The sequence below is a fragment of the Conger conger genome, chromosome 3 (genome assembly GCF_963514075.1).
Source record: "Conger conger chromosome 3, fConCon1.1, whole genome shotgun sequence".
NCBI lineage: Eukaryota > Metazoa > Chordata > Actinopteri > Anguilliformes > Congridae > Conger > Conger conger.
Genome location: NC_083762.1, coordinates 14,929,093 through 14,954,337, shown reverse-complemented (window position 1 = coordinate 14,954,337; position 25,245 = coordinate 14,929,093). Strand labels below are relative to the sequence as shown.

At 43.7% G+C, this 25,245-nt stretch overlaps 1 protein-coding gene across 1 annotated transcript; it reads left to right on the top strand.

Moving 5' to 3' along the window:
• The first annotated feature begins 3,769 nt into the window (after positions 1-3,769).
• On the top strand, positions 3,770-16,848 carry sstr1b (somatostatin receptor 1b). The gene is made up of 3 exons (XM_061235754.1): positions 3,770-4,060; positions 14,432-14,610; positions 15,655-16,848. Exon 3 carries the CDS (start codon positions 15,742-15,744, stop codon positions 16,846-16,848), a length of 1,107 nt encoding a protein of 368 aa, XP_061091738.1. The 5' UTR covers positions 3,770-4,060; positions 14,432-14,610; positions 15,655-15,741.
• Positions 16,849-25,245: the final 8,397 nt, after the last annotated feature.

Genomic DNA, 25,245 nt, shown 5'->3' with positions numbered 1-25,245 from the left:
CTTTGACACACATACACCTACCTCCTGGAGAGTGTTCTTGATCTGGCCAACTGGATTTTTCTTCATCAGGGAAATAATTCTTCTGTCATCCACCACATTTGTTTTCCGTGGTCTTCCGGGTCTTTTGGTGTTGCTCAGTTGCTTTCTTTCTTTTTAAGAATGTTCCAAACAGTTGATTTGGCCACACCTAATTTTTTTGCTATTTCTCTGATGGGTTTGTTTAGATTTTTCTGCCTAATGATGGCTTGCTTCACTGATAGTTTGTTTCTTGTTTCTCAATTTGTTTCGCAAGTCAAAACAAATAGCTTCTTCAGGAATGATGTTACCTTCTGTAGCCAACATTCATGTCATTTCTCTGAAAGCTCACTTCTCTGAACTGAGGTATGCGCATATCAGACCTGGGTCACATACCGAATTGTTTTAGATTCAAATACTTTTCTTTGCTTGACTGATCTTGATAGGTTTGAATACAGCTTGAGTACAGTTAAGCATTTTACATAATTGACCCAGGTCTGGTGTGAAATATATTTAAAGATTTTAGATCTCTTTTCCCTATCAGGCTTGTTGCCACATGTTTTTTTTATTTATCTACGAGCTCTAAGTGACTCAATTTTATTAAGAAAATAAATCTTGTTATTTATTTTATTATTGGCAGTTATTTATAGGGGTTGCTTTTGGTTTTATATTGTGTTCCTAAGTGTTCTAATATGCTTCTGCAACACTGGAAAACTCACACTTGTCATAATAGGTTGCATCCTTGACATGAGTGTAAGGGAGCGGGGAGAAAGAAATGGAAAATTATCTTGAGACAGAGAGAGGGATGGATTTATTATTAAGAGAGACAGTGAGAGAGAGAGAGAGAGAGAGAGAGAGAGAGAGGGAGAGAGAGAGGGATAGAGGGAGTGAGAGAGAGAGTGTTAGGAGCAGCCCCTCCGTGCACATTGAGACACTGTATGCATTCCAAGTAGCCTGCTTGTTGCTGGGGAAACAAGACTCAAGTAGTCTGTGACAGAGTCATCTAAAAAGGCACTTCATAAAGGATATTTAAAAAAAAAAAGAGAGTTTCCAAAGAAACATGGTGTCCTACGGTCTACATATCCCAGGCAATTTGAGTGTCTCTGTGCTGACAGAAACCACAGCACAGTTAAATTAATGAAGGCAAGGAATCTACACAGGATAGTGCTGTCCTAATTTGAATCAATTTCTATGGTCAAATTACATGTGTTAATTAGTGGGCAGCTAATTCAGTGTAAAATGAATCTGCGTTTTATGCCACTAGATTGCAGAGCTGAATCATACTGTATAATCCAAAGATAATTTGACACTGTATGAGTCAGATAATGCATATGACATAATATGCAAAATGGATTTTAGTGGACTGCTGACACAAATAATGTCCATTCACACAACTTGAAAGTTAATTTTTTTAAATGAAAACAACAGGTTTTCTAAGTTCTGCCAAGAATCTCCCATAAATCTGACCAGAAAATAATGATGAAAGTATTATAATACACTGGGGATCATAAGATAGAAGCATAGTAATCAAACACAAGGAACATTTTCACTCATTTTAGTGAAATAAAACGTAATAAGAAACGGACTAACATAAATGTAATTTCCATTCTCACACTATAATACACCAAGATATGATGTAATGATATGGTGCAGAAATGTGTCAAAATGTGTTATTATTTCTGAAAAACATTAACCAGTGAGTTGTTGCTGACATAAACAATCACTGCCTTTCTGAGTTTCTGAGCTTAACCTTTCAAAAGAGGATTCACACTATGGATGTGTCCACCAATAAAATGGTCAGACAATAACAATCTTCTAGAAGCTGCGTGTCAGGATCCAGTCCTGGAGGGCCACAGTGTGGCAGGGTTTTCAGCGTGTTTCAGTACCAGAGATCAGCTATGTTCCCTGTTGGAAAAGATCTGCCTAAGTGACACACTTTAAATGACTGGTTTAAGTGATAAAGAGGAGCAGCACGCTGGAAATTCCAGCTTAAACCAACCTAAACTGCTACACCAATAACAGTAGTTTTAGCAATGACATCATCGTTTGAAATGATCTCTTGATGGATTATTTTAGCGCTTTTCTCCCACATTTTTCTCCACAGTTTGGAACGCCCTTTCGTGTTCATCGGCGCATGTTGCTACAGCGTCCTCTCTGCTCTAGATTTGGGAAATACAGCGTCCTCTCTGCTCCAGATTTGGGAACGCGCAGTCAGGCGTCATTCTCTCCTCCGAGCGCCATTTTGTTATCGCCCTGCTGTTTGCCAAGCGGGCTCCCACAGACGTGAGTCAGAGGAAACCACTTAATGCGCCACTTAAGATAAAGACCGGAGGGGGTGTCTCGGCGGCGCAGCCTGTAGAGCACTGACCGCATGCTCATTGCAAGCCGCGACGTCGGCGGTTCGAATCCGACCGTCTGACATTTGTCACATGTCTTCCCCTCTCTCTCACTCCCATTCTTCCTGTCTCTCTATACTGTATACTGTCCAATAAAGCTGAAAAAGGCCTAAAAAATATCTTTAAAAAAAAAAGAAGACTGGAGGAAAGTCAACCAGCAGGGGTCGCTGGGACGAGGTGCTGTCATCTTGTCAGAATGAAGGAATTAAAATTATTTTGTTTTGTAATTAAAGGTCACAGCAATGGTTCTGAGGCTATGACAGAACATTCCCAGTTATGACTGTTTAATCTGCTGAATGATTCTAGTGTCCTTCCCACATGTAGTTTGATGTTGAGGCAGTTGGATATGGCTGTAAGGGTTAGCAAATTTATAAGCGAAGAAAATCTGTGAAAAGCAAGATTGACAACCTCCCCGTAACACATTGGTCGCGCCAAATGACCGTTAGTAGAAGCGAGTGTGCGTGTGTACGTGTGAAGAGGAAGAGAGTAAATAGCGTGAGGGAAAGGAGAGAGAGAGAGAGAGAGGGGGATAACAGAGAGAGATACGAACAGAATACCCATTACCCAGTGTTATTATATTTCCCTCAGTTTCCTATTTTTCTGTTCGGTTTGCAGAAGCTAATGTTGTGTAATCAGGCTCACAATCAATTAGCGCGGGGAGGGGAGGGGAGGGGAGAGGATGACAGGGGGCAGCCGGAAGGACTGCACTGGGGATGAGAGATGCCTGCTGCAAGAGACTGAGATACCCTACTGAGAGACTGTGTGTGTGTGAGTGAGTGTGTGTGTGTGTGAGTGTGTGTGTGTGTGTGCGTGTGAGTGAGTGTGTGTGTGTGAGTGAGTATGTATGTCTGTGTGTGTGTGAGTGTGTGTGAGAGTGTGTATGTCTGTGTGTGTGTGTGAGAGTGTGTGTGTGTGTCTGTGTGTGTGTGTGTGAGTGTGTGCCTGTGTGTGTGAGTGTGTGAGTGTGTGTGTGTGTGAGTGTGTGTGAGTGTGTCTGTGTGTGCATGTGTGTGTGTCTGTGTGTGTATGTGTTATGTGAGTGAGTGTGTGTGAGTGTGAGTCGATGTGTGTGTGTCTATGTGTGTGAATGTTTGTGTGAGTGAGTGTGTGTGGCTGACTGAGTGTGTATGTGGGAGTGAGTGTGAGTGAGTGTGTGTCTCCATGAGTGTGAGCCTGTGTGTGTGTCTATGTGTGTGAGACTCCCTGTGTGTGTCTCTGTGAGTGTGTGTGCATCTATATGAGCGCGTGCGTTTGAGTGAGTGAGAGACGAGATAAGAGAGAGAGAGTGATAGAGAAGTAGGGAGAGAAAAACCCAGAGAGAGAGAGAAACAGGCAGAGAGAGAGAAACAGATGGAGAGAGAGAGAGAAACAGAGAGCAGGAGAGAGGGGTAGGTGCGCTGGATTAACGTGCTGCCGTGAAACGCACTGCAAACAATGTGACAGTGACAAAAGAGAGCCTGTTTGAAGCAGGTCCCCCCCCCACCACACCACCACACCACCACTCCAGCACCCAGCTCATTCTGACCAATTTCTGCAGGAAAGGAGAAGAGTTCCTTCAGCTCCAGTTCCGATCCGCCTCCTCAGCCCGTTCCCTGGCGCCGAGCGGACTGCGTCTCCGCCAGCTTCTTCCACCTGGATCAGAAAATGTGGTAAGACGCTCTTTCCTTCCTTTCGCTGAGAAACGACTCCAGGTGAAATTAAACGTGCACAATGCCGCGGCTGTCACCTGTACGCCATTAAGAGCGCGCAAAGATCGGAGATTACTCGCTTTAGATCTCAGCGCTGACGAGAAAAACTGTTTCACCTGTCTGGGCTACGAGGTGTGTGCATGCTTCCAGTGTGCTGAATAGGGTGCGATAGGAGGGACTGCTGCAGGAATATACAATACGGTACAAGTGCCAATTATGTCGTTATCCACTCACACTGCAAATAACCTGTGTTGATTTTGTTGATTGAAGTTGAGTGCAATTAATATTTCACTAAAAGAGAGAAAACATTTAGAGGATGACCCATTCTTCTCAACATTTTCATTTTCTACTTTATAGTTATTTTTATAGTTATGTTGACAGCTGCATTCCCAAAACTCTCTGATGAGCAAAATTACACTTCATAACATAACCTGAACAAATACATGGAATGCCATTTGGCTGATTTTATACTTACAATCTAAGTGCTAATGTTAGTACACATAGCCTGGATTGTGGGAACATTTTACACTGTATTTTACTATTTATACTGTATTTTTTATATTTCTTATATTTTATACTGTCTCCTCTGGTCTTCGCTGTACTGTGCCTACAGAGCATCTTTACAAATTTTATACTGAATGACAGTGTTTCCAAAAATTGATATTGATTCCAGATAAAGTCCAATAAATCCAAAATACCAATAGTCCTTCAAAGATTGTGGCTGTGGATGGTTCCACTTTGCTCCATGATAAGACCAAAAGTGTGCTAAAAAAGAAAACCCGAAAAATCTGGATGTCATTGTTTCAAATTGACATTGGTCCCCAAGTTGGACAATTACCCCTTTGGGGTGCTTTTGGAATGTTCAACACTGTAGGTCAGAGATCTAAAACTCCATTTCTTTTCAATTAACAAGTGATGATTGTTACATCAGAATTAGAATGTTCATTTGGGAACATTCTAATCACATATTTGTAACATCCCAACTTGGTTTGGGATTGAGTGGAGGTTTAGCTGTATTTAGAGTCTCTCCACAGATGGTCCGCCGGTCCATAGTTATGTGTCAACACACCCCTGTCAGCTGCTGCCTGATGGGAATGTGGAGACGTGACTGCATCGGGACTGGACGTGAAATGATGCGTTCTTTTATCTAAATATCTGAAACATTTTTTAACTCTGGAAGGGACGTCACCGCATCCATACTCCTCTCATTTTCTAGCTGTTAACCTCAAGTGTTAATAACCAATTATCAAACCAGCAGTAATATTGAGAGCAGTAATTGTGTATCTCATTACAATATCATTTTTTTTGGGGGTCTATTCAGCACCTCTTTTTCAGAGAATCTAAAGAGCTATCTTCGCCCTTTGGTAATATTGAAACACTACTGCGTTTCCCTCATTAAAGGAGCTGATTCATGCCTCTTTGTCTCCCCTTGCTGAGGGGATAATACGGAGTTTGATTGAAGGTGTAATTGCATGCGCTACTGATTTCATACCCCATTTGGCAGACAGATAAGTCTGTAACACTGGGTGTTTCTTTAGTCTCTGAGGTTTTACTGAGGTTCTATTATACTAATGTTGAATTTTTGATAATAATTGCCATTATTGGATTAGTACCTCATGTGACTTTAGCAAGGAACTGATGAGGAAACATGAAAGTATATATAAATAGTATTCCACGCATGTATGTATGCGTGTGTATGTGCACAGTTACGCCTCTGTTAGATAATGTCTACATCTTATGTACAGTACATACTAATAGAACATGATTTGCATGTCTGTCTATAAATACGTGTGTTTGTGTCTTTGCAAATGTGAAAATCTGTTCCCAGTTGCCTTTCTCCATGTTTACCTGTCAACAAGTCAAGATCAATTAGGATTAAATATATTTGAAAGGCTAAGGGGTCTTATGCAATCCTTGCTCTATGTGTTTTGGTCGGCTGGTCGATGGAGAAAACTTAATCCCTTGAGGAAAGCAGCCTTTTGCCCCTCCCTTAAATCTGGTTGCGCTCAGTGTAATTAAAACGCGCATCGTCTGCCTTTAACCAGGCTCCAGTGGATTGTGCATCGAGCGATCCGGAAAACCTGGAGCTTTCATTTCTATCCCTGCAGAGGTGAAGGAACTGTACTGATGACTGAGTTATGTTGCATCCCTGCTGTGAAATCCAGTTATGTCAGCTTGGCCAGCTGGAAAATTGAGCTGGTGAAGCTGGGTATGAGCTGGTCAACCCGCATGGCCAACATGGTCATAAAGCTGGTCTAGCTGGTTAGGAACTGGTCAACCAGCTAATGCCAGTAGCTTGTATGACCAGCTGGTCAACCAGCTGCCAGCTGCTTCAAAACATAGTTTGAGTTGGTCGAACCATGTCAAAGTGGAAGCTTTGAACTGGCCAACCAGCTAAAGCATGTTCAGCTGGGAGCTGCTACCAGCTACCAGTTGTTACAAAACCTAGCTTGAGCTGTATTGTTCAGCAGGGATTACAGTTATTCAGCTGGTGCTTTTATCAAAAGCAACTTACAGTTGATTAGACTAAGCAGGAGCCAATACCCCCTGGAGCAATGTGGGGTTAAAGGCCTTTCTCAAGGACCCAATTATCCTTATCCTGGCTACACTGGGGTTTGAACAATCTTCTGGGTCCCTGTCAAGCAACTTAGCCACTAGGCTACAAGCTACCTCCAGTGTGTCCATGGGTGCTTCAGTTGGCCTGAACAGTTAGTCGGATGTCAGATTCTGATGTCTCTCTCCGACCACTTATCAGTCACCACGACCTGCAGTCGTGATGCGGGCGGAAATATGTTGAAAATGGAAAGAAAATCCTCCCCCCTGTCTGAATGCCTCTTTCTCTCCCTCTGCAGATATTAATAGTCCCTGGCCTTGCTTTTGTCCACCTTTTTCATTCAGCTCTTATGCACTTTCCTAATCTGCAATTTTTTTCAAGTGCACTGTTAAATATAATTACCAGTGTCCACGTACGTGTCTATGTGCTGCGATTTTCCAGCGATGGGCATTTTGTGCGCAATGGAAGAGCATTTCAAAATGGCCAGAAGCGTATAATTATAAAAAATTGCAGATTTTCAGCATGATCAGATTTGAGATTGTTTGCACTCTGTTACCATACTGAATCTCAGAAAAATGTGTCACAGCTTTTTGCTAATGACTGATTACCAATCTGAACTGAATTTTGAAAGGCTGACCAAAAAAAGTATTTGGTATTTACAGCAGTGTTTCAGAGATACTATATTTATCTATTATCTCATGACAATGGGGGCGGTATTTTGGTGCAGTGAGTAGCACTGTCGCTTCACGGCGAGAAGGCATTGAGTTTGAATCCTGATGGAGGGGAGATTGTGTGTTCTTCCCGTGTCCATATGGGCTTCTGCTGGGTACTTCAGTTTCCTCCCACAGTCCAAAGACACGCAGGTTAGGCTGATATTGTGTGTGCGTGTGTGTGTAGGTATGAGTGTGTGAGTGAATGGTGTGTGTGTGTGTGTTTGTGTGGGTATGAGTGTGTGAGTGAATGGTGTGTGTGTGTAGGTATGAGTGTGTGTGAATGGTGTGTGTGTGTGTGTGTGTGTGTGTGTGGGTATGAGTGTGTGAGTGAATGGTGTGTGTGTGTGTGTGTGTGTGTGTGAGTGAATGGTGTGTGTGTGTAGGTGTGTGTGTGTGAGTGAATGGTGTGTGTGTAGGTATGAGTGTGTGGGTGAATGGTGTGTGGGCCCTGCAATGGACTGGGGACCTGTCCAGGGTTTATTCATCCGCACTGCATGCTGGGATAGGTTGACATCCATTGATTTCACATGCAGCTTTCAAAATGGATTTGATGAACGTCATAACCAAGGTCATTGTAAAGGTTTCCATTGTGTGCTCATTAAAATACATTTTAACGAACACCACTTCTTTTTTGGTTTTTGCTTCTGAGTTTTAAAACAGACAGACAGACAGCAGCACCAGATCAAAGGAATCTAAGGAATTCAGAAGCAAAGTTCAGAAAAGAGTTGAGTTGAGATTAAAGTCCTCTACTTCATCACTTTAGACTGTAGCTAAACAAAGTATGGGGGTTATCCTGATGATAGAAAACAAAATCTTTGCTTCAACTGATCATTCTGTGTGAGTCAATCCCCCAACCAATGACAAATACCAAGCACTCCCACTTGTCGACAGTGACCTATGCTACACAAACATTCCGCAGTTCCCTCGAGTTGTACAATTCACGTGCATCTGCCTGATGGCAATTTTGCTTTAGAGCAGGGGTGTCAAACCCCAGTTCCCAGGGGGCCACAGTGTCTGTGGGTTTTTGTGGCTTCCCTGCAATCAGCTTCCCATTGAGGCCTTTAGACAAAGGCGTGTGTATTCTTTAGGCAATCATTGACTTAAATAAGCCACTGCTGAGAGCACCACAAACAGCAGAGGATACCGCGGCCCTCCAGGCCTGTTTGACATCTGGGCTTTCCAGGCTCCATCTCTGCAGTAGCTTCTCCTTTATTCAGCAGAACTTCATGTACTTCAGAAAATATTCTATGTGTACATACCATCCATCCATCCATTATCTGAACCCGCTTATCCTGAATAGGGTTGCAGGGTGGCTGGAGCCTATCACAGCATACGGGGCGACAATGGCTTGGGTGGTAAGAGCAGTCGTCTGGCAGTCGGAGGGTTGCCGGTTCGAATCCCACCCTGGGTGTGTCAAGGTGTTCTTGAGCAAGACACCTAACCCCCAAATGCTCCTGACAAGCTGGTTGGTACCTTGCATGGCAGCCAATCGTCGTTGGTGTGCGAATGGGTGAATGAGAAGCATCAATTGTACAGCGCTTTGGATAAAGGTGCTATATAAATGCCAACCATTTACCTTTGGGTGAAAGGCAGGAATGCACCCTGGACAGGTCGCCAGTCCATCAAAGGGCACACACACCATTCACCCACACACTCATACCTACGGGCAATTTAGACTCTCCTGTTACCGGCTCAAAGTAACAAAGAAAACGGCAGGAGAGACTTTGCAACTGTTTCACTTTTAGGGTTTTAATTACGTGAAAACATATGTATTTCAAACTCCAATCGGCCTAACCTGCATGTCTTTGGACTGTGGGAGGAAACCGGAGTACCCGGAGGAAACCCACGCAAACACGGGGAGAATATGCAAACTCCACACAGAGAGGCCCTGGCCGACCAGGATTCGAACCCAGGACGTCCGTGCTGTGAGGCGATGTTTACAAACCAAACAACAACAAAAAAAACAGAATTTAAATGTTTAAAGCAATGCAAATTCAGGCTGAGAGATGTTTTACTTTAACGGACTAGGTTTACCCCCCAATGCAGGTCAGATTTAACCCAGATAATGTCCTATCTGGCTATGTCCTAGTTGTAGCCATGCTTTCACCTGAACACATAGGCATTTCTCTGACTTTTCATCATAAAAATATCCACTGGGTGGGTACACTAATGTCTTTCACCAGCCCTGGTGCAGAATATTTGTCATCTGGTCTAGCTGAGTATGAGCTGGTCAACCAGCATGGCCAAGCTGGTAATAAAGTCAGTCTAGCTGGGTCAGGCTGGGAACTGGTCAACCAGCTAAACCATGTCAAGCTGGGACCTGGACAACCAGGTACCAGCAGTTTCAAAGCCTAGTTTGAGCGGTCTTAATTTTTTTGCCAGCCAAACAACAAGTAAGCAGAGTTCAAAAGTTTAGTGCACATTTCTCCACAGACTCAATCAGGAACCTGCAGCGCAAACTCCCACAGTCAGCAAGGGACTGCTGAGCTGGAAAGGCCTTCTTCGGCGATACACCTCTTAAAGTATAACCTCTACTTTACAACGCATATTAAAAATATCCTCATATCTCCGCATATAGCCCTGAGCGGAGACAGCGGGAGGCCCGGCTGCCTCCCACCACCCAGGCTGAGGGGAGCTGGGGGGGTGGGGTGTGTAATGGCACCGCAGGGATTTCTGAGTAGCGCGTCGCTAATGCAGATGAGGATGTCTGGAGGATACGCTGGGGGGGGCTGGAGACTCTTCATCTCCTTCTTCCTCATGACACCTCAGCCGCACTCTTTTTTTTGGGGGGGGGGGCATCAGTTTTTTCCTTGCAGTGAAAGTATTACTGTTGCTCTGACATCTACTGACTGCATTTGTGTGTAACATACTGTAAACAAACACACACATACACACACACACACACACACATGCACACACACACATACATGCACACACACATGCACATGCATACGTGTGCACACACATGCACACACACACACACACATGCTCATACATGCACACACACACATGCACACACACACACATACATGCACACACACATGCACACACACGCTCACACACACACATGCACACACACATGCACATGCATATGTGTGCACACATGCTCACACACACACACACACACACATGCACACACACACGCTCACACACACACATGCACACACACATGCTCACACACACATGCATGTACACACACATGCTCACACACACACTTACATGCACACACACATGCACACCCACACACACACACACACATACATACACACATGCACATGCATATGTGTGCACACACACACACACACATGCACACACACATGCACATGCACACACACGCACACACACATACATGCACACACATGCACACACACACACACACTCACACACACATGCACACACACATGCACATGCACACATGTGCACACACATGCTCACACACACACATACATGCACACACACATGCACATGCATACGTGTGCAAACACATGCTCATACACACACACATGCATGTACACACACATGCTCACACACACATGCATGTACACACACATGCACACACACACATGCTCACACACACATGCACGCACACACACACATGCACACACACACACACATGCACACACACACACATACATGCACACACACATGCACATGCATACGTGTGCACACCCATGCTCACACACACATGCACACACACACATGCTCACACACACACATGCATGTACACACACATGCACGCACGCACACACACACACCCACACATACTGTCTCCGCATCACTGCATGGAACCCCCACAAACTGGCATTTCCATCACTGACCACTAGGGGGCTATGTCTCCCTCAGTTAAGTTCACTCCACTTATTTGCGCAGTGCTTTTTACAGAGACAGAAACATTTCACAGAAAGAAAAATGGTGACGTTAGAAATATAGGAAAGGCTGGGCTTCAGACAGAGTAAAGAAAACTGCAAGAGAGGAAACTGCTGAGTTTTGTACTCAACAGGTTTTTCAGAAGCTAAATTATGTGATCATTTCAACCAACCTGAGCTGAATGATGGTGGCCATTTAAAGGACTGCAACTTTTCCTAGATTTTTTTTTACCCTTTCAGCAGATGCTTTAATCCAGAGCAGCTTGCATACAGTCCATTTCCACAGCGGGATATCGTGTTTACTGCAGTGATTCAGGTTAAGTACCGCGCTGAAGGGTGGCCTGGCAGTACCCCACCTGGAAATCAAACCTACGCCAAAAGTCATACGTGTCAGGTTCGGTACACTCCCGCCATGGGCAGTGACCAAGGCACTGGCCTCAGAACTGGAGTCGGTCCCCAGGCACTGCACTGTGGCTGCCCACTGCTCCTAAGTAACTAAGGTGGGTCAAATGAAAATGCAGAGTCAATAAAGGCACAAGTTTACTTTACATATCTTGGCGTCACAACATCAGTAACGGCACAGCAGAGTAACAGCACAGCAGAGAGTAACAGCACAGCAGAGTAACAGCACAGCAGAGAGTAACAGCACAGCAGAGAGTAACAGCACAGCAGAGTAACAGCACAGCAGAGTAACAGCACAGCAGAGCCGGTTGGTTTGGAGGTTTCCGCAGGGGCTGGAAAGGGCAGCTGGTTTCTTCTCCACCAAAATGCCTCGTCTGCCAATATCCCTGGGTCAACATGTCCGTCACTCTGTTTCTGAGGTCCGTGTTTGTATTGTGCGCAGGTGCTCGGTGACCTGCTGTTCTGACTCTCCCCTCTCCTTCCCTGGGGGGGCATTTTTCCATCTTCCTTGCCCCCCCCCACCACCTTCATTTATCTGCCCTCCCACCAGAGCTGAATGCAATCATGTCTGAATTCTCTCTCCTCTCAAAAGGTCGGCCCAGTCCTAGCCAATGTGCTCAATTTACCACTGATGAGTAATGTTGCTCGATAGCATCCCTGTAAATGGTGTCTGTGTGTGTGTGTGTGTTTGTGCATGCAGAGCATATGTATTTGTCTGCACATAAATGCAGTACATAATCTCAGATTTATATAAGATATTGCATAATAATATATTGCATGCATGTGTGTAATAATAATGTCCTCATTTCGTCTTTGTTGTGTGTATCATTACATTACATAACATTTTATTTAGCAGACACTTTTATCCAAAGCAAAGTTCAAAAGGTCATACAACAAACAACAGAACATAAATCATAAACACGTAAAAGTGATTTTTCATTTGTATTTCCGTTCACATACAAGCATGCCAGATCGAGATTAAGTAAAAAATAAAATAATTGGCACTTATTCCAATAATACATTTTTGGTTTTCATCAAACCGTCAGGAAGCCCAACCAGTCATTCTTCAATTTCTCATCCCGTTATTTTTCCTTTAATTGCCTTCATTATAAGTATGGTTTGCGTGTTTAAATATTAATCCTAATTTCACTGATGTGATACTAGGCCCATTGTGTAATGAATACCATCATGAGGTTACGATTACACTGTGATGATTACACAGTCAGCGCTGTGATCGAGGAAGAAAGAGCATTCTGCTGTCTTTTCATATTCAAACTACAACTGTAATGAGCCCCTGTCTGCTTTTTGCAGATGACCTTACTTTAATTACTGGGATTGCTCAAAGGTGATGTGTTAACCCCCATTGGCCCATTGCCATCGGCTTCTAGCAATGTTCAAAGTTTTGTAAAACAAAAAAAAATGTGGTTTTGGAGATTGTGATAGATGGATTAAAAAACTGGCACCTATAATCTTGTAGAGTGCAAACCTGCGGGGCTTTGGTTGCTAATATATGAACAAAATATGTATTCAGCAGTATCCCTTTTATTCATTTTTGTAAAAACAAAAATCTAATACATTCGGTGCCCAATGTCTGCAGGCATTTGCTTCAACCGTGCACTACACCACCTGATTTCACTAATTAGCTTATCTGAACCAAGCAGGTAGAATAATTAGTGAAATCAGGTGTTGTGGCGCACGGTGGAATCAAATGCCTGCAGACACTGTGGCCCGCAGGCCGTGGAGCTGAGTAACGCTGCCCTGGCCAAAGCGATCGCCAATTGTGCGTCACCTACTGGAACTACCAGGCACAATTTCATCTCAGACCGCGGGGCTCATCCACACACCACTGTGTGGTGCCTCAACCCAATGAGCCGTCCAGCAGCCTCTGGACCCCTGCCTCTCCTTCCATATGTTCTGCATGTCATCCTGGCTGCAGGAAGCTCAATATATCTGTAGCTTACGTGCCTTTGCAACTGTAACTGTTATTAAAGTTCCACCCGGTGGGGGCTCTCAGCAAACGGTAAACGGTTGGCATGTATATAGCCCCTTCATCCAAAGCGCTGTACAATTTATGCTTCTCGTCCACCCACTCACACACACACTCACACACCGACGGTGATTGGCTGCCATGCAAGGCGCTGACCGGCTCGTCAGGAGGATTTACAGGTTAGGTCAGGGATACTTTGACAAACCCTGGGCGGGATCGAGCCGGCAACCCTCCGACTGGCAGACGAACCCTTCTTACCGCCTGAGCCAATATCGCCCCAGCAAGGCCTCTGGTGTCCCTCTCTGAGTGCACTACAGCACAAAAAGGATTATCTCCACTACAGACATTTTGTACTGTTTCTTGTAATTTCGGAAGAAACGCGGTCAGCTTCCTCCAAGTCCTCTCACCCTGCAGTCTGCCACGGGCTCAGCTCCATGGTTACTGTGCCGGAAGACTGCACAGCCATGTGTAGCTGCTTCGTGTCTTACGCCCGACCAAAGGCATCGATCACTATTGTCCAACGAGCCAGAAAAACACATTCCCTTTCCCTGCAGAAATGTAAGGTCAATTACCGCTTGATAGGAAGTATATTGCAGGAATCGTGACCGCAGCTGGCAGTAGTATAACAGTACGGCAAGGATGCAAGAATGTCCCCCTAGCTTTCGTCTAACACGCTGGATTGCATTTTCATTGCACCATCTGTGCGGCTGTGCTCGCACCCAATAATTTCTGACTAATGCCCTGATATCCTTGCGCTTCCTCTTGAGAATGCTCTTGAAATTGTGTTGTTTTTTTTTTTGTTCGTTCCAGGTTCTGCATCCCTAGCAACGGGCCGACGCTGTGTCCCGATCCACAATGTTCGCCGCCGTCTTCGGTGCTGTTACCAGGATTTGTCACTGAAGTGACGGGAAGGCCGTTGGTTAAATGGTGACCTCACCCCCCGCCGGGAATCTCTGAATCAAGCTTCCGGAACAAACCATCATCCAGAGGTGGGAAACAGCCTTAATAGTGTTTATAGCCACCAGCACCTGAAAATGAATGATATATACGGGTGACCGACTCAACAAATTGCCCCAAGGTAACAGCAGAGAGGCAACAGCCATTTTAAATACATCTCAGACAGGCCTTTTTGTAACCGAAGGATGCTCATTGCGGTTACATTGCGGTAATTTAGCTGACACTTTTAACCAAAGCAACTTGCAGTTGATTAGACTAACTAGGGGACAATCCCCCCAGCAGTGATGTGGGGTTAAGGGCCTTGCTCAAGGGCCCATCAGCTTGAACCATAAACTGTCCGGGGTCCCAGTCATGTAGCTTAGCCACTTCAGGCTGCCCCAATACTCAATGTGAAGGCCTTCACAAAATAAAGCTACCCTATTGCAGATGCATGCGCAATGCATGGGCTCATTGATTTTGCAGGTGAATGTCACATAGTTATCAGTGATAGTTTCGCTTTTTGACATCAGGACAACAAAAGTCATTACAGACAAGATTCCCCGCCAGCTATTGAAAAACTTTCTGCGAAACGAAATGCACAAAACCAATAAGTGTTTACCTGAGAGAGAAACAAATGAACCACGAATGGTTGGTTGAACTCTTATTGATCACTTGATCACTTGATACAACGCATTTGTGCAGATGGATAGACTCTGCGCACTTTCCCTCAATGGTTTTGCTTTGCTGCAAAGTGCTTCTTTGAGATGTCTGTATACCGATGAAAAGATATTGACAGAGTCGCTGACAGCTTAGCCCCGCATGAAAAATGTATGATTCTTTTCACTTTGAGAGTGCAGTGCTTTTCTGAACAACAAACCTCATTTACTTTGAAATTGCACACCTGGGATATTGATTTCACAATCATTCTGAGTGGTTTGATTGACACCAGAGTAATCAATCTATCATTCAAAAGGGTTGATGATTTTTTTTTGCTTGTGGAAATTTCCATTCGCGTGTAAAAAAAAAAAATTTCACGTGATTTTTTTCTTAATGGATGGCTGCTGTCCGATTGGTTTTATCTGTGTCCATATCTACAGACAGGGAAGCGACTGACGGCCCAGTTGGCGACTCACCCTTACATGACTGACTGAGCTGGCGAAGGCAACAACAAACCAGGAGCCAGCATGTCTGTGAGCAACGGGACGGACGAACCCCTGTTCCCGACGGGGGAGCCCCCAAACTCCTCGCTGGACTATGAGGACTTCGAGCTGGAGCACGACGCCAGCAAGATCGTCATCCCCTCCATCTACGCCCTGGTGTGCTGCGTGGGGCTGACGGGCAACGCCATGGTGATCTACGTCATCCTCAAGTACGCCAAGATGAAGACGGCCACCAACATCTACATCCTGAACCTGGCCATCGCCGACGAGCTCTTCATGCTGAGCGTGCCGTTCCTGGCCACCTCGGCCGCCGTGCGCCACTGGCCCTTCGGCTCGCTCATGTGCCGGCTGGTCCTCAGCGTGGACGGCATCAACATGTTCACCAGCATCTTCTGCCTGACCGTGCTGAGCGTGGACCGCTACATCGCCGTGGTCCACCCCATCAAGGCTGCCCGCTACCGCCGCCCGACCGTGGCCAAGGTGGTGAACGTGTGCGTGTGGGGGCTCTCGCTGGTGGTCATCCTGCCCATCATCGTCTTCGCCGACACCGTGCCGGCGCAGGACGGCGGCGTGGACTGCAACTTCCTGTGGCCGGAGTCGTCGTGGTCGGCCGCCTTCGTGGTCTACACCTTCCTGCTGGGCTTCCTGCTGCCCGTGGTGGCCATCTGCCTGTGCTACTGCCTGATCGTGGCGCGCATGAGAGCCGTGGGCCTGAAGGCCGGCTGGCTCCAGCGCCGGCGCTCGGAGAAGAAGATCACCCGCATGGTGCTGCTGGTGGTGGCCGTCTTCGTGGTGTGCTGGATGCCCTTCTACATCGTGCAGCTGGTCAGCGTCTTCCGCCGGCCGCCCGACCCCATGGTGACGCAGCTCTTCGTCATCCTCAGCTACGCCAACAGCGGCGCCAACCCCATCCTGTACGGCTTCGTCTCGGACAACTTCCGCCGCTCCTTCCAGCGGATCGTCTGCTTCCGCTGGCTGGAGAGCGGCCTGGAGGCGGAGCAGGTGGACTACTGCGCCGTGGCGCTCAAGCGCCAGGCCACCTGCGGCCCGCGGGACTTCCCCCGCGACTGCCTGGCCTCGGATGTGGCCTACCGAAACGGCACTTGCACCTCCCGCACCACCACGCTATGATCCCGGCCCCAGGTCGGGGGCAGGAGAGAGCAGACCTGGGTTGGATAATTACGTAATTGTGTTGGATTCAAATACTTGTCTTCTATTGAGCCGACCAAGAAGACCAGACGGCGGGGTTTGCCTCACTGCAATTTTTGAGAGTATTTCACGAGACAAGCTCAGAAAAGCGTTGGAGAGTATTTAAATCTAAAACATTTACATAATTGACCCAGTTCCAGAGAGAAACCCCACATCTTTTTAAGTGCACCTAGAAATAAGGAACATCAAGCATCGCAATGAACGAGGTTCATGTTTTATTCAGCGTGCAAGTTCAGTGCTATTATGAACAACTGACTTTTTATTTATTTCGGACTTACAAACCTAGTGTATACATTTGACATTTTCTTGACATGGGTGCAGCCCCTTAAGAACATTTTCAGTGATTTCAGAGTATAGCAGACTGTCTGAATGTCATCTATTTGAAAGGGTTGTTGATGATTCAATGTCCGCCCTCTAACAGAACTTATCAACGCTACTAGCCTGTTGATCAGCTTTTGTGACCATGTGCTGTAGTGTAATCTTGTTCACTGAAGTGGGGAACAACTTTTTTTGCACTCCAGCCCTTCTTTAAACCAAAGCGCAGCATCAAGGCCCCAAAACACCAGATTACATTTACAAAGTCATGAATCTCTGCATTTCCGTTGAGTTCCAGGAGGGACTGACTGACAGAACAGATCAATGATAACCAAATTCCCCAAAGAAGAAGCCCATGCCGCAACATTCGTCTACTTGTATATTCATTTATTCATTTATTTATTAATGTGCTTTTATGTGTTTGTTTATCTGGGTAGTTAACCAGCAGTTTGGAATATTCACAGTGAGTTTAATTGCCGTATGTTGACCCAGCGAACCAAGTCCATGAAGTTCAGATTTCTGGCTGAGGCTGGAGTGTGTCTGAGTTCATTAAATAGAAAACGAAAATTCCCGTGGCTGGGAGGCAGGTTGAGTGACAGCCACACTGTCCTTGAGCTGGGTCCCGAACCATAATTTGGCAAAGAACACCAAGTTCCTGGAGATCTACCATCATGGAGATCTTCATTTCAACAATAATTTGGCACAGCTGTTTCTACTAATTAGCAGCGCAAGCTGTTGAATTATGTGGGGTTTGTTAGGGTTGGAGTGAAAAGATGGTAGACCTCCAGGTACAGGGTTGGGCGGCCCTGTTCTAGCTGTTGAATGAGGTGTACTTTGTTAGGGTTGGAGTAGTAGTGGTAGTAGTAGTAATTTATTTTAAATTTATTTAGTCTTTATTAACAATTTTACAGAATGAATGCACTTAGAAATAATGAATATCAATATTGACCGAAAAGGTGTAGGCTGAAGCTTTAGCTTATTATACCTACCATTTTTACATAACATATTCTAATAGTCAACCCTTTCAAATAGTCGACCCTTTCCAGTGAAAACCTACAGGGTGGTAGACCTCCAGGTACAGGGTTGGGCAGCCCTGCTCTGTGTGCTTAGTTAGGGTTGCTTTGTTGAGGTTGCAGTGAAAGCCTACAGGATGGTAGACCTCCAGGAACAGGGTTGGGCAGCCCTGCCCTAAAGGGGCAGTACTGAGACGTGATAGCAATGCAACAGTCCGGCATGAAATAAACATCTGCTCTGCTGGTCCCTTCCCCTCACTGGCCAGGACATGTGTATTTCCTGCTGTAGAAATGTGCATTTTTACAGCATTACCTTCCTGCTGGTCTCACTAGGGCTGTGGCCTGCAACATATGGGACTGAAATTGCCTTCCTGAAAGGTACAATAGGTAGGATTCTTATGTTAAAACATTGTTACAAGACCACTGTAAATCCCTTCATATCATTGAAAAAGGCTCACTGACAAGTTGACTCACCCTCTGCCTGTGTTTATAGTACTTAAATTCGGGTTTAAAAATACCCAGTTGTCGTAGTGCATAGGTTTGTGCATAGGTTTGTACCAAAACATTATACTGCTGTACTATAATTCAAGCTCATTGGTTGAAAATGGGTTCTAATCGCCACAGCCAATGGCATTTCAATGTCAACACGTTCACAGAGAAGGGGGAGGGATAAACAGTGTTGTGTTTCAGGGTGTTTGTTGCTGCAGTTCCTCTCTTGACCATTAGGAGTCCGAAATGACCTATTGTACCTTTAAATCCTCTTGGATTATTGATTGTCATGTATTCTGTGTGCTATGTTTACAAGCAGAGGCCTGAACAGAAAGCACGCCTGGATTAAAATCTCACAAGCATTTTTATAAATTTGTTTTCTCACAATTCTCCCTGGGGTCCCCATCACCGACACCCTCTGCAAGCAAGTATTATCTGTGTCCAGACTGGTTCTTTTATTTCCGTTTACCGTGCTGTTTTTCAGGAAGCATCGGATCACCGTCTTATTTGGCAGATACACTATGATTTTGCTGGCCAAGTATTCTCCCTCAGACTCAAAAATTGCCTCTTCAGTTACTGTCGGAGACCCTAGAGAGGGTGTCTGTCCACAGGTATGTCCTTGAATAGCCCAGCTAAGCCTGGGACACTTGAAGTTCGAACACAAATCCAATATTTTCCTCTTTTCATCCTGATTAAGGGGGAAGACATCCTGGCAGTCTCATCCCCCCACCACCCCCACATACACACACATGCTAAAGAATAACCCAGTCTCATGCTCCAGCGCTTTGGATCCAGTCCTCCATCTGGCATAGCTTAGCTGCTGATTCAGCGAAATCGAGTTCAAAGCCTCGATTTAATGTACTTCAGAGATATTGCGCAAGGGCATCACACTAATATAAAGCACATGTTGCACTGCCTTACTCTGCATTATCACCTATCACCATGTAAGCAGGTGTTGACAGCGTGCCACATGTGGCTTGGTGTAGCGTCACATGGTACCTTTAACGCTTTTCCCCGTAAACTACACTGAACATTTGCAACATTGAATACAATAAAACAGGGCTGCCAAACCCTGTTTCTGGAGATCTACCATCCTCTAGGTTTGCACTCCAACCCCAACAAAGCACACCTAACAAACAACAATAACAAAAATGAGCAAGATTTCCACTACACGTTTAATTTCCATGGGAATATTGAAAACATGAGGGAATACAAAAACATTGCTGCTTATTCACCGGTCACAGTTTACAATAAGGTTCATGAATTGGCATTAACTAATACTAGTTGTCAACATGAATTATGTATGGGCAAAACATTCATTCAGTTTTTCATTTGTTCACTAATTTGTAACCACTAACTAATGTATTTGTTGCATGACATCGCACATTAGCAACAGAATTTACTTTTTTATTCCAATATGACTAATGTAGTTGTTAACATGAATTAATCATGTACAAATACATGAACAGAGCCGTACAGATTAACTTCTCAGTACTAGTTAGTTAACAGCTACACTAGTTCATGCCAATTCGCGAAACCTTATTGTGAAGTGTTACCTCTTTCCTTATACATCATTTCCTTGTTTTAAACAAGTGGCACTTAAATCCATTAGACAGCAGTGACTTTGAAGTGTTTGTCCTAAAATGCATTCCCCAGTAAAAGCAAAACTGTAATGTCTGTTGCTTTGTAATAATTGTTTGACATAAGTGTTTTTTAATGCCATTCTTATCTCAAAGCTTATTCTTGCGGGATCGTTTGGCTTCCATGGTGTCCCCTTAGAGTTTTATTCAATGCAACTCCTGTGGAATAGAATGAATTGTTCTGTTAATCTTTGCCTTCATTAAAGCAAACATTGAATGTCTCGACTGAGCATATGTCTGTTGTGTTGCCGACATTGGCTTGATCCCAGAATAGACTACTAACCATGTACTAATTATTGACTAAACATTACTTACAAATAATTTAATTTGAATCTGAGGATATTTATTAGCTGCACGATGTAGAAGGGCATAACAATGCCAACTGCTACCCATAGGCTACAGTGCAATTCCTTGAATTCGTTAGTCCCAATGTCTTTACAGGTGCCCAAGACAATATAGTGGAAAAATGTAGTTGTTAAATAAAACATTTGAAGTAGTTCCATTATTGATCACCACCATTAGAAATTATGGAATTCTTGAGAACAAAAAGTTTATAAAAGCAGTGTGAAGTTCTGTTTAGGACATTACAAAGCAGGCACTACAAGCAAAAAGTACACAAACTATTGCAGGCAGTAGTCCCATTCAGGACAAACCAAGCCACTATCAAAGTTTATCACTCATAACACTATCCCTCTTAACACTTCAAAGACAAGTAACACGAGCATTAATGTTCAAAGTTCCCCTCTGGACAAGGAACTCAATCAAACCCCATCCCAGATGAGCCACCATATACATTCAGTGAGCCCTTTATTAGGTATTTACTAGACTTATTTTTTAGACTGATTGGTATTCTGCTTAGAGGTTTGACACATTGTTTGTTCAGAGATGCTCTTCTGCATACCATGGTTGTAATGTGTGGTTATTTGCGTTACTCTCACCTTCCTGTCAGCTCTGACCAGTCTGGCCCTTCTCCTCTGACCTCTCTCATTAACAACATGTTCCCGCCCGCAGAACTGCTGCTCACCGGATATTTTTGTTTTCTTTGCACTATTCACTGAAAACTCACAGGAGATCAGCAGTTTATAAAAATACTCAAACCACACAATCATTCCACATATCACATTTCTTCCCCATTCTGACATTTGGTCTGAACAACAGCTAAACCTCTTGATGTTTGATGTTCCTTAATGTCTGCATGCTTTTATGCATTTTGTTGCTATCATATGGCAGATTAAATATTTGCATGAACAAGTTCTCACTGAGTGTTTACTCCCCTATACATTATGGCCAAAATGACAATGTCTGTTTGATCGTAGCTCTTTAGCTCAATTGGTGGTTGCCTGACAATGTTAAATGCACCATTTGTCAGTCACTGTGATTAAAAGAACCTGACAAAAAGTGCATTTTAGCAATGTTAAATGGTTTCTGCTGATTGTCTAAACTGTTAATTGAGGGTATTAAACCACTGTACAAAAACTGATAAAGTTTTACTGAAGCTCCAAGTGCCCTTGGGTTTGCATTTAGATTGCATTCACAGGGGAAATAAAAGCGCCCCAAATTGATTAAGAGAGCCCAAAAGGATTGCTTCAGATAACCTTAAGGTAAACATAAGGCTTTGGTCCATTTCTACGAAACTATTTCTGTAACGTTTCCTTAATACAAAATGTAAAGATTCATGGAGGGGGAACGGCGTAAGGACAAAGATCAAGCCAAAACCGGCTGAAACCAGTCAAGGACCAGGGCAGAGAATAACAGCAGGCACGTATCTGGAATGTTTGTAGGATTTCATAACATGCCATTATCTCATTGCCTCACGACAAATTATGTGTAGAATGGAGAATTTAATGGGGTTGCTGTGAGGGCCCCCTCCTTTTTTTGGTGGAGAATGGCCTGTAACAGAGTTTCAATGAGAGCATAATATAGAGCTTTTACCTGGCTCAGTATGCTTCTGAGCTAGGCTAATTAAACACCAGTACCTTCTCAGCTAGGCTAATGAAACACCAGGAGCATCTAAACTGTCCTAATGAAACATCAGTAGGTCCTGAGGTATTATTATCATTCAAGCAAATCTTCTCACAGGGGCCAACTTTTCCACAGGGTCACACTTTGTTTCTCCTTGTTTTAATTGGCCATTTTGTATTCAAAATAACACCAAGAGGCACAGTGCAGTGTAGACAATGCGGGCAGTTCACGTGATAACATTGTTGTTCCCCGAGGCTGGACTTTGACAATAAGACAATTTGACTATAAAAGAAAGCAGTTGATGCGCTGTCTAGAGAACCAGAAAATATTTGCTAATGCCCATGTTCTCCATCATCAGGTCTTTGCTGTGTTTATTGTACACAGTGGAGGTGAGCCTGGGTGCTGTGCTCAAAAATAACCACACTGTGTGTGATTGAGTGTCTCTGTGTATGTGTGTACGTTTTGCTTGCTTGAGAGTGTGTGTCTGAGTGCTTAGGGATATATATGTTGTATGTTGTGTGGATTTTGTACATATACGAGCATATGCTGTATGTTTTTGATTTCATGTTATGTGAATGTGTGTCTTTGTGCAGATTTTATGTGAGTTTGTAGGTGTTTATGTAGGTGTATTTGTGTTGGGAGCGATTTTGTGTCTGTGTGCATGCGTGCGTTCATGTGTATTGTGAAGTCAATTTTTCCTCACAGACACAATTGCGGGCTGCTTCAGTCAGTCAAGGAGCTAATGTATTTAAACTCTACTGCCGTTTGCTACTTCCCTTTCCTCAAATGGTTTAGTTTCAGTGGACATGTCCACACTTTTAGCAATTAGCATCTGATTTAAATCCATTAAAAATATAACTTCTTTTTATAGCCATACAGAATGTTAAATCAATGCATTAGTTCAACTGGCTGATGGAAATCCCAGGATGTGAATATTTATTTGTGGAATGTACAACTATTTCTGGTGTAAAGTCCTGTATGAATCATCCCACAGTGCCCATTAAAACTATATAATTAGGAACAATGAACAGCTCATTGTAATTAATTGGTTTTAAAATATTTGGTGGAACAATGACCAGTATACACATTCTAAGAAGAGATATATCATTCTTAGTGCACATATGCTGTGTCAAGAGTGCTTTGCTGCTTTGGTGTTCATTCACTGTGTTCAACACTTTTCACACACATGTGCAAGAATACTCACTTTTACATGGCCACTCAAAAAAAAATATATATATGCGAGTAATTCTTATGCATTTGTATTTAATGTGTACTTTGTGTGGGTGAAATCTATATTTTCCAATTAAAATATATATATTTTTTAAACGACAGACCTTGTGCTGTGTTGCCCAATCACAGTTGTTGAGCGCATTGAAACAAATGGCTTACATATTTACTGTCAACACAACATGTGTTACCCTGAGCACACTCTCTAGATGCGTCACAATTCTACACAACTACACAACACAACAACACAGCTCTTCTGAGAGTGCCCCAGGGGACCCCAGAGCAAAGAGTTATGGGAAGTGGAGCTGCGGTATTGTGTAGAATCAGGATCTTATTTTCTATTTGTACAGTAGAAAATGCTGCCTGTTTGCACAGGCCAGAGGAAAGGAATCCCCTCAGACAGTGTGCTGTAATAGTGTGGAATAGTGAAGTAGTGTAACAGTGTGATAGTGTGGAATAGTGAAATAGTGTAACAGTGTGATAGTGTGGAATAGTGAAATAGTGTAACAGTGTGATAGTGTGGAATAGTGAAATAGTGTAACAGTGTGATAGTGTGGAATAGTGTAACAGTGTGATAGTGTGGAATAGTGAAATAGTGTAACAGTGTGATAGTGTGGAATAGTGAAATAGTGTAACAGTGAGATAGTGTGGAATAGTGAAATAGTGTAACAGTGTGATAGCGTGGAATAGTGAAATAGTGTAACAGTGAGATAGTGTGGAATAGTGAAATAGTGTAACAGTGTAACAGTGTGATAGTGTGGAATAGTGAAATAGTGTAACAGTGTGATAGCGTGGAATAGTGAAATAGTGTAACAGTGAGATAGTGTGGAATAGTGAAATAGTGTAACAGTGTAACAGTGTGATAGTGTGGAATAGTGAAATAGTGTAACAGTGTGATAGTGTGGAATAGTGAAATAGTGTAACAGTGTGATAGTGTGATAGTGTGGAATAGTGGAATAGTGAAATAGTGTAATAGTGTGATAGTGTGATAGTGTGGAATAGTGAAATAGTATAATGTAAACGTGTGGAATAGTGAAATAGTGTAACAGTGTAATAGGGTGGAATAGCAAAATAGTGTAACAGTGTAAACATGTGGAATAGTGAAATAGTGGAATAGTGAAATAGTCTGAGAGTGTGATGTAAAAAGTGAAATAAAATGAAATATTGTAACACTGCAATAGCGTTTTAGTCGAACAGTTTGAAGGTATGAAATTGTGCTAAAGTGTGGTTGTGTTGCTCTACTGCTTGTGTTCATTTAGCAGGTAAGGATCTGGTCTTGCAACTTCAAGGTTTTTGGGTTGAGCCAGTGCCATTATATCCTTGAGAAAAACACAGCACAGTAGTTCAGTAGATATCCTGTTTAAATGGATTATACTGTATGAAAATTAACACAAGCTGTATAAATGGCTCTGGATAAGAATACGTGCTAAATGCCTGTAGTGAATGTTTCAGAAACCTCAATTGATCAAGAGGTTCACTGTAACAAAAAGCCCAAGAGAGCCCAAGAGAGTTAAAGCCTTGGAGCGTCCTCAAGTCTCTGCTTCCAGATGGCACAGTCCCATAATCCCGTCTCAACAGCGACAAAAAAATAAATAAAATAATAAAAAACACATGGCACCTCAAACAATGAAAGTTAGATTCACCAAGCACTTTATTATGAGCATTTTTACTTT

Bases quoted from the DNA above. Each gene is read 5' to 3' on its own strand.
- sstr1b (XM_061235754.1), top strand. From the start codon at position 15,742: ATGTCTGTGAGCAACGGGACGGACGAACCCCTGTTCCCGACGGGGGAG.